Genomic DNA, 10,189 nt, shown 5'->3' on the forward strand with positions numbered 1-10,189 from the left:
AAAAGTGTTCAAAAACAATAATATTAAAAAATGACTAATAAAAATAAGAATAATTATCTTTTTTAAAAATAATTAAATTTAAAAGTGAAAATAATCAAGTTTTTAAATTTTATTGAAGATCTAAGCAAAGACGGACCCGAAATTTTAAACTAGGGGGTGAAGTATTCGTAAAAAACCAAATTTCAAATAAACATCCATATAGTCAATGGAAAAGTCATATTTTATAGGAGGCTAAGTCAAAGATAATAAAAAATTTTAACTTAAAAAAAAAAATCATGACAAAGAAAATACTTTATTCTACAAAATTAATAAACAAGTCCATAAGAATGAGTGAATGGCTTAATTTGATTGCTCAAGCAAATACTATTATTATAGAAACACTATTATTAATTTAAAATATAGGAAAATTTTTCTTTTACATTGTAAAATATAATATAAATTTAGATTGTATATACAAAAAAAAAGTGGCAAATATTATATATATTTGTAAAAAATATACAATATTTACCATTTTTTTACAATATGTACAATATTTATTACTTTTTGTATGTCTGTCATGTAAATTTACATTGAAATCGCAATGTAGACATAAAAATTACATTGAACATAAAGCAAATTGATGATCACTCACAAGTTAACAATATAGATACTAGTCCTCTACAGTACTACACATTGATCTTATTTTGTTTGATTGAACTACACGTATCAACATACCAACTTATATTCATCAATGAAAAATATCAATCAATAAAATAATAATATAATTAACAATCCTATTTTATATTACTATTTTATGAGTTACTGTAGTTTTCTATCACTTTACTAAAACAAAGAGCAGCTGAGTCTTAAACTTAGTGGAGCCGTAGAGGGCCTGGAGGCTAGATTTGTGTCGATCGTCCTTGGTTGGCTGGTCAGATCTTCAACTTGATGGAGCTCTTTGCAGCAAGCAGCGAATGATGAAGGATAGGATTGTTTGTTGGATTTATATATATATATATATATAAAGATGAGTTTTTTTTTTCCCATTTTTATTAGGAGGAGTCTTGAATCTCTTGATTTAAGAGTCCTAAATAGAAAAGATTTGGGTTTATTTTTTCTATTTATCCTTTTGTGATTGTTTGAATTTATTAAAATTATTTTGCTGCTTATTTTGGAGGAGGTATGGGTCAACAACTCAATGAATGGCCAAATTTTATTTTTGATTCTGGATTCTTTATATCAAAATTTTCTCTTTGGGTTGAAAGTGTGAAACTATTCGAGGTCTGAAGTTATTCTTTTTCCAAAATTCTAGGGAGCCGGTAAGTAAATCACTCTTAAATTTTAAGATAATATTTCGACTTATACCTACTATTTTATTTTTTCACATAAGGACAGGGGGGCCTGGGCCCCCTTGGGCCTCCTACTAGGTCCGGCCCTGAGTTTAAGATATTGTATTTGAGTTTTACTCGATAATAAAAATTACTAAATAATCACCCAACATGGGAAAAAATAGCTCATCATATAAAATCAAAGTATCGGGAAATAATACGACAAATTGGGAGCGGGAAAAGCGGTAAAAGTGAGGGTAATCGTGGTGGTCGTGGTGGTAATGGTCTTGGCCTTTTAGCCGTTAATAGTGAGCCTCTCTCTCTCTCACACACAGCCGTACTAAGAAAAAAAAAAAAAAAAAAAAAGCTGAGTTGTTGATGTTAATCTTTAGAAATGTTTGTTTTTAGTTTTGAGAAGTAGTAATACTAATATTATTATTATAAATATTTGGGTTTGCTTTGGTGGGTTGGTTTCATTGTTTGTGATTGTTGTTGATGATATTGTAAACAAGGACACTCAATCTCTTGCTTCGTTTCAGCAAATAGAAGAAGGGAAGCAAGGAAAAGATTGCTGCTTTCTTCTCTTGCAGAAGATCCTATTTCCATTCTTGTAAGCCTCTCTCTCTTATTTCTCTTTCTCTTTCATGCCATCATATACTTATTGTTGTTTAAAGCTTCTTCTTTTATTCATACAAGATGACACCTTTTACAACTACTCTCCTGCATTTTGAAGTTCTTGGGGTTTTGTGTCTGATCTGGATTTTGCTGCGACCTTGGTCCTTTGCTTTTTTTGGAATAAAGAAAAAAAAAAAAATATATATATATATATATACACTCTGGGTTGTTTTTAGTTTTTATTGTCTTTCTGGTTTTACACAATTTCATTGTGGTCCATGGTCTGTGTAACTTCTCAGAAGTTGCATCTCTAATTTGGGTGTGCTCTCGCTTTCGTCTTTCTTTTTTTTTTCTCAAATCTTTGTCTCTTACTCAAAAAAAAAAAAAAAAAAAAAAATAATTGTAGCTTTTTGCTTCCTAGGTGTTTTTTTTTTTTTTTAATATTTTTTTTTTATCTTTCAAGTGCTATCTACTAGAGCTTCCCATTTTAGATTAAAGGTACCTCCACTTCTTAAATCATTGTTTTCCCTCTGTTTTGTTGTTTTTAAACTTTAAATTCCATATTTTTCTTGTGTGCTTAATGGTCCATTATTTACTTTGATGCAGCTCCGGTAGTACTCTTTTGACTGGTGACCATGGCTCCTTTATTGGGTTTCTTCTATGTTTAATTACTCTTTCCGTACCATATGCATTCTACTCACATGTGTTAGTATTTTCTGCCAGTACTAGTTGGGTTCTTAATGCTCTGATATATGCTTGTTTAATTTGTTCGTATTATTTGGTAATTCATTTTTTGTCTATGTTTTGGTTGCTGGAAAATACAGGAAATATAAAAGAAAATCATTAGAATCCGTATGTTTCTAGTTGTTTCAGTTTTAAAACAGAGAAGAAATAATTTATTGAACCTGTTGCGTGCAAAATAATGGAAATTTTAGTATTTATGATTTTTTTTTTCCCTTATATTCTCCTACATTTCTTTCAGCACCTAGAGGAATATCATCTGGTTTACTAGTTTGCCTTTTTTTGGGTATTTTTTTCCCCTCAGCTGAACCTTTTTTTTTTTCTTTTCATTTGACAATAAGGGTTTTATTTATTGCAGATTCCTATCATGATTTGACTGCAATAGAGGTATTTTCATAATTGTTTCTCTGGTTTTTGTATTTATTTCTATAATGGTATGCAGTGCGATTGATGGAACTAAATTTCTTAGACTTTGGTGAAGGATAATGAGACTGAAACCATGGTTGACTGGGATTTTAGCTTATATTTCTTTTAATAATTTTTTTTTTTTAGTGATTTGAAGGATGGGGGATCACTTTGTATTATTGGTGGATCGGTTACTCACTGAATCTACTCTTGAAGCTGCTATTGAGAGCGAAAAACTGTTGCAGCAAGCCATGCCCACAGCAAGCAAAGATTATTTGAGTTCTTCCCGCAGGATCGATTTCAATACCGGTTTATCTCCAAGTAAATTGGTAGAGTGTAAGATTTGCCATGATGAGGATGAAGAGTCAAACATGGAGACACCCTGTTCTTGCTGTGGTAGCTTGAAGGTCAGTTAGTAGCTTAATTTGGCAATTACTCCTTTAATTGAAAATTTGAGAATGGGCCATTGGAAATTATATTTGTTGCATTTATAACGATCTTTATAATACCTCTGGTCATATTAAAAAATTCCCAGATAATTAAAACCTAACTAGTCTTTTTTGTTCTCTATGTTTGGGACTATCTTATAAGCTAGCTTTTTAAAACCTTATAAGCTAGCTTTTTGCTTTTTAGCTTTTATGTTCAGCTTTTTAAAACCTCACTTTTTATTACTTTTTCTTATTTTTGTTCAAAGTAAAAGTATATTTTAGCTCACTTTCAGTAAAAAGCTAAATAAGTTGTGCATGATGACAAAAATGCTTTTTTAGACATTGATTTCCAACTGTTAAATACATTTTGGAATTTATTTTGTAGTTAACTCCTAATATTAACCTCCAAATTATGCACTCTGCTTCATGAAATGGGTTATTAACCCTGTTTCAGACCTTCCAAATGTATGGCATAATTATTAGGTTTTTTCCCTATTAGTTTGAAGATTTAAGTGATGTTCTAGGCAGAAGTCTCTTAGAGAAACTGGAAGCCAGACCAAAAATAGAAACATATGGCACCAACGAGAAACTTGGCTGGAATTTCTTTTATGCTGCATCATTCGCCATAGGATGATTGTAGATGATACTCAAACCAAAAAAAAAAAAAAAGTTTAAGTCGAATCTAAGGTTATGAGTTTGACTAAAGATTTCCATTGTTATGTTCACAAGTGTCTGACTTACTAACATGTTACATTATATTTAACATTTAAGAAATTAAATTGGACTTTTATTATACCAATTTGTGTTTACTTACTTCTGGAAAATGTGGAAGCTACTTCCAAAAGAGAAACCATATCATTTCTTACAAGGAGTTCTGCCCACTTCTTAACTTCTCCAATGAAGCAAGTGTGACTGCTTTTCCTATTAATGAACCTTCATCTTCAATAAAATGTGGTAGTAAGCCGGTTCCATGGTTGTTGGTGAATTGTCTGGCTTAACAATTGTAAATATCAAGACAAGTTCTTTTCAATTAGGTTACACCATGCATGAAATTATCTTTGGTGATTTGGTATTTAATTGATCATCAAGCAACCAAACTCACTAAAGAGTTGATTGGGATGCCATACTCTGGAAAAGGATTTCTTGTAATAATCTTCGAGCTTTACTATGCCTTTGTGTGAGCATTGGTACACTAGTAATCCTTGAATTTTGGCACATAATAACGGAGGATTATCCTGGATGATGCTGTGAATAGTCAGATGAGGTTATTTTGGTGTTTGAGGGAGATGCTGATTACTAGTGTCACTAGATGGTCTTTATTGTCCCTTCTTTTCTGGCATTTAAGTGTTTCTGCTAATTTAAGGTGGTTTCAAATGAATGACTAGTTTCCTGCTAATTTTTCATAATTTTGTAGTATGCTCACCGTAAATGTGTACAAAGATGGTGCAATGAGAAGGGAGACACTACCTGTGAGATCTGCCACCAGGTTTGCCTTTTTTTTTTAATAAGCTTGTTTCTGATTGCAATTATGTGAACCCTTTTTATGTAAATGATTAAGTTAGAAGAAATGGTCACTAATTTTTTCTTGCTTGAACTTGTCCGATTCTGCAGCAATTTAAGCCGGGTTATACAGCACCTCCTCCGTTTCACTATGCTGGTAGTCCAATCAACTTCAGGTATCCTTCACCTGTATGAACATATCTTTTAGCTGATATTTTCAATTTTGTGTTGGGCAACATAACTTGGATTTTTTGCTTTTACCATAATAATAATAATAATATAATCTTTTGTGGTACTTATCTCAGGGGAAATTGGGAGATTTCCAGAAGGGACCTGAACAACCCTCAATTTATAGCTATGGTTGCTACTGATCGGGAATTTCTGGACAATGACTTTGATGAGTATTCAGCTCCCACTTCAAGGAGCCTAATATGCTGCCGTTTAGTTGCTATAATTGTAATCTCTCTCTCTCTCTCTCTCTCTCTCTCTCTCCTGTGCGGGCATGGTTTAAAAGTTAGCTGGTTGTTTTTTTGTTAGTCATGTAGTGATAAAACATTGGAAAGACTTCAGATCTATGGTCGGTTCTCTTTGTTCCAACAAAAATTAGACATCTACATCCTTCCGTTTATTATTTCTCATTGGAACACATTGGGGTACATATTATTTTGTGGGTAGAATGTTCCTGGAAAAATGTTTTTCCAGCAAATATCTTATATCAAAGCAACTGGAGAATTGTGAAATATATGATACCAACAACATTGAACTTGAACAACTTTAATAATGATAACAAAATTATGGAGAAAGTAAAAGATGAACTCTGTCACATGGTGGATGGTTTATAGTCAATAGCCACTTTAAACTGAGGTGATTAAACAGATTACTCTTTTGGATAGTCAACCTCAGCTGCTAAATAAACAGATGCTTTGTTGGTATGATTTATCCACAGGCTTATTGATCAAGCTTTGTAGCCTTGTACAGACAAGTTATAGTCTTTTGACTTTCAGTTTCATATTATATTAATTTATTGATGTTAAATAATTCTCTTTCAAGTAAATTCCAATAATTGGTCATGTTTGATACTATTAATATGTTACAAAACTTCTTCTCAAAAAAAAAAGAATTTTATATATATATATATATACACACACTATGAATTTTACTTTCCATTATACCAATCAAAGTTTTGAGACCAAGGCTTGGTTGTTGTTTTTCTTGTATTATTATGATAGTTTTAGGCTGACAAAGATCTTTCCATTCTTAATAACCAGGTTGGTTTTATCTTTTATTTGCAGTTTTTGGTTCTTCTGGTTTTACGTCATAGTCTGCCAATCATAATCAGTGGAGCTGGAGAATACTCATTAACATTGTTCACGGTATAGCTGGTTAAGACTATTTAGTTTTATGAGAAAAGGTGCAATGTGTAACACCCCCCCAGTTGCTATTTTACATCCAAAACATCAAAAATTGTCCAACATCTGGGTATGGGTTCTTAAAAATTTTTGCAACCTGTGAACACTGGGTTCTTATATATAGAACTTACTGTTCACTTGGTTGTAAAAATAATATTATTATTTTAATAGAAGATTAGAACCTTCTCTCTCCTCATTTACTCCTAAAAGGTACAGAGTCATAGACTACACTCTCCTCTTCTCACTCATTCTCTTCATCTCAGTCACTCTCTTCTCCCTCTCTCTCCCAACTACAGAAGCTCCATTGCCCATGCTCAATCACTCTATTTTCCAATGACTTTTTTTTCCTCTTCACTGTATTGCTGTATCCCCCAACTGAAGAATCAAGGGTTGTTGGTTTAATTTTGGGTTTCTTTTGGAACTTTTGGGTTTCTCAGTGGAGCGTGCTTCCTCCTCATTTCTGGGTTTGTAGTTTCTCGATGGCTGGATCGGTGATGGAACAAGTTGGTGTTTTTTTTCCTCTTCATTGTATTGCTCTATCCCCAAACCAAAGATTGAAGGGTTGTTGGTTTAATTTTGGGTTTCGTTTGGAATTTTTGGGTTTCTTGGTGGAGCGCGCTTCCTCATCATTTCTGGGTTTGTGGTTTCTTGGTGGCTGGATTGGTGATGGTTGGTGTTGGTGTTTGTCTGTTTGAATTGGTGGCTAGATCGGTGAAGGTTGCTGTTGGTGTTTGTTTGATGAAATGATGAATCGATGGCTGTGTTTGTGTTTGTCTGTTTGAATCGGTGCTGAATCAGTGTCGAATTGGTGGTGGTTTGGCGTTTGCGCGGAGGTTGTGCTTGGTGATTGGTATTTGCTGGTTTTTTTTTTCCCTGTTTTGTTGGTGGTTTCTGCCTTGGTGGGGTGGTGGTGGTTGCTGCCTTGCTGGGGTGTGCGGTGGTGGTGGGATGGTGGTGGTTGCTACCTTGCTGGGCATGTGTGGTGATTGTGATTGGTTTGCTTGGGAGATAGAGACAGACTGGAGAGATAAAGACAGAAAGATAGGAATGGAAGAGATATAATTTTTTTTTATATTTGTATGATTTATATTATTTTAATGAGTTGGATGTAAAAATAGAAACTGGGATGTTGGAGGAGTTGTAAAATGAGATAGTAAAATAGATAAAGTAGGTTTTTGAGGATGCAAAATAGAACATTTTTGCATCCCCAGATGCTAATGCTCTAATGGTGAAAAATAAATATCTAAAGTAGTTTTCTTTGTATTGCAGTTACTCATGTTGAGGACCATTGGGATTCTTTTGCCAATCTACATCATGGTTAGAGCATTCACTGCCATCCAGCGTCGAAGAAACCTTCAGGTTAGTGCTGTATCTGATTTACTAAAGTATACTTTTAACCTTTAAAGTTTGGGATTGTTTTCATTTTGGCTCTTTACATTTCAAAATTCTCATCTTTGCCATTTATGTTTGATTTAGTTTTCTGTTGGCATTTCATAAAAACAAAAATTTTGAAAGCTAAATGACCAAATAGAAAAATAAATCAAACATGAAAGGCCAAAGAAAGCAACCCCAAACTTTAAGGGTCAAAACTGTACTTTAGTCCTAGTTTTTAATGCTTTGACTACATCTGGTTAAGCTGTGGGGATTGACTTTTACTTTCACAATTTTAATCATATCTTTAGGGGTGCACTTCTATCACTTTGATGAAGCACAAACTTCAAGCATTCATGGTTTTCAAATTCACAAACCTTTGACTCCTAGATCTTCAACAAAATATATAATGCTCTATCTTAAAAATTCATGCTGCTCTTTTAAATTTAGAAACTCTATTGTCATTAGCACTACTTTTTAAAAGTCTCTTAAAAAGCAATTGACCTCTGCAAAATAGCAAAATGTGGCTTTAAAGTTCAAATCACATCTAATGACTATGAACTTGTGACAACCATCACATGTGAAATACAGCCCACCGATGCCCAAACACCCGTGCACGCATGCCGGCCCCACCCCCTGCCCCTGCATTTGTGGCAGGCATGGTGGGTTGAAAAAGTATAAATAAACAAAATTGAGAGGGCAATAACCCAGAAGTTGCATCCAACATTATATGTTCTGACATATTGTCCTTATCAGTAGTTTGATTTAAGGACACAATAATCTTTGAGCATTCAAAGACTCCATTAGTGCTAAGCAAACTATTTCTATTTACTTCAGCGATCATTGTGGAGAGTTAAAGCTAATATCAATTTGTACTCTATGAAAAAAAATATTTATCTAAAATTGCTATTGGATAAAAGCTAATTGAGCATATTCTTACCAATATTAAAACTAGCCAATAGGTAGTTCAGAATATTTTTTTTGTTGGAATTGTGCTTTATTATTATTATTTTATTATAAATAGAAAACAGTACGTTTGGGAATGGTAGTTGAGTAGGTCTTACAACAACCCAAATACAGCTTTTGGATGACAGATTGCTTCTAAAGTTAATTTAGTTGCATCTTTGTCCTTGAGGCATGTGTCTACTATATCCGTTATTTTGTATTCCCATTTTTTCACACTTCTAGCATTTCTTAACTATTTAGGCATACCGAGAGCCTATACAGACTTTTTTTTTTTTTTTTTTTTTACTTTGTAAACTATGTTCATATTTACATCCATGATAACTTATAATTGCAAGAACTTGAAAAGAAAAAGTTCAGCATAATTATATTATTGGATCATCTATTTTTTCACACTTCTAGCATTTCTTAACTATTTAGGCATACCGAGAGCCTATACAGACTTTTTTTTTTTTTTTTTTTCACTTTGTAAACTATGTTCATATTTACATCCATGATAACTTATAATTGCAAGAACTTGAAAAGAAAAAGTTCAGCATAATTATATTATTGGATCATCTTGGAATTTAAGTTTTAGGAAATGTTTCTTTTGCAAGCCTCAGGAAGCCCTTTAGAACTTCTTTGCATCTTGCATATTACACCATGTATATGCTCCTTGTATTTAGTTAGCAAGCAGTTCACATTTATTCCATTCAAATTTAAAATTTTGATTAATTGTATTCATTTCTCTATGCACCAGGATCCTCATTTCTCCCTTGACACGTCAGACGAGGAAAACAACTTACCACAGTATCAATCACGTGTTATTCATGTTCTGTAACTGCTGCAGCTAAAAACATTTGCTGTGTGGGGTGTACCAAAAAGGATATCCACATTCAGATTTATAAAGCCAGGCTGAAGATAGTTGTAACCGCAGAAGCTCTAATCCTTGGTGCAATAGTGCCACCTTTACCTAATATTCAAGGCGCATCCTTAGATCCTAGATCAAAATATAAAAGAAAAATCCATCTTATAGCAATGCATATATTATACAGTATAGTTAGCAGGAAAGCCAACTGTATATGATAGTGCTGATTGCAGAAAATGAGAAGCCAAAATTAAAGTTGAGTATAATGTTCAAAAAAGATGGTAAAATTATTAAATGATTAATACTAGCATGTGGGAGTGCTAGTAAACTTCACTCTCTCTCTCTCTCTCTCTCTCACACACATTTTGTTATTGTTTGTTTTGGTAGAAAACTTTTTTTTTTCTTTTTTTCTTTTTTTGGGATCAAAAGATAGAAATCTTTATTGATTTAAAAGTGAAGTACATCGTTTGATAAGGTAGAAAAAACAGAGATTTTCAAGCCAAACAACACATCAACACATTCCATCACATAAATAGCAATAGCAAATGCAACTTGATTCTTTTCCTTAGCAACATAGAGGAGAGTAACCAAGAGCATAGACCC

The 10,189-nt window shown here is 33.0% G+C and overlaps 1 protein-coding gene across 9 annotated transcripts; it reads left to right on the forward strand.

The window, feature by feature from the left end:
- The first annotated feature begins 1,482 nt into the window (after positions 1 to 1,482).
- LOC112005541 (uncharacterized) lies at positions 1,483 to 9,924 on the forward strand. Of its 9 annotated transcripts, XM_065760017.1 has the most exons (12): positions 1,483 to 1,615; positions 1,847 to 1,917; positions 2,386 to 2,420; positions 2,529 to 2,627; positions 3,022 to 3,050; positions 3,216 to 3,475; positions 4,911 to 4,982; positions 5,108 to 5,172; positions 5,302 to 5,452; positions 6,289 to 6,369; positions 7,675 to 7,764; positions 9,479 to 9,924. In XM_065760017.1, the coding sequence occupies exons 6-12, from the start codon at positions 3,227 to 3,229 to the stop codon at positions 9,557 to 9,559; spliced, it is 789 nt and encodes a 262-aa protein (XP_065616089.1). In that variant the 5' UTR covers positions 1,483 to 1,615; positions 1,847 to 1,917; positions 2,386 to 2,420; positions 2,529 to 2,627; positions 3,022 to 3,050; positions 3,216 to 3,226; the 3' UTR covers positions 9,560 to 9,924. The 9 variants fall into 9 exon arrangements, with proteins under 9 accessions (XP_065616089.1, XP_023893577.1, XP_023893574.1 ...); XM_024037809.2 differs by lacking the exon at positions 2,386 to 2,420; XM_065760018.1 differs by lacking the exon at positions 2,386 to 2,420 and having other exon boundaries at positions 1,500 to 1,585.
- The last annotated feature ends 265 nt before the right edge of the window (positions 9,925 to 10,189 follow it).

This window comes from Quercus suber, unplaced genomic scaffold, assembly GCF_002906115.3.
Source record: "Quercus suber isolate HL8 unplaced genomic scaffold, Cork oak 2.0 scaffold_350, whole genome shotgun sequence".
Classification (NCBI taxonomy): Eukaryota; Viridiplantae; Streptophyta; class Magnoliopsida; order Fagales; family Fagaceae; genus Quercus; species Quercus suber.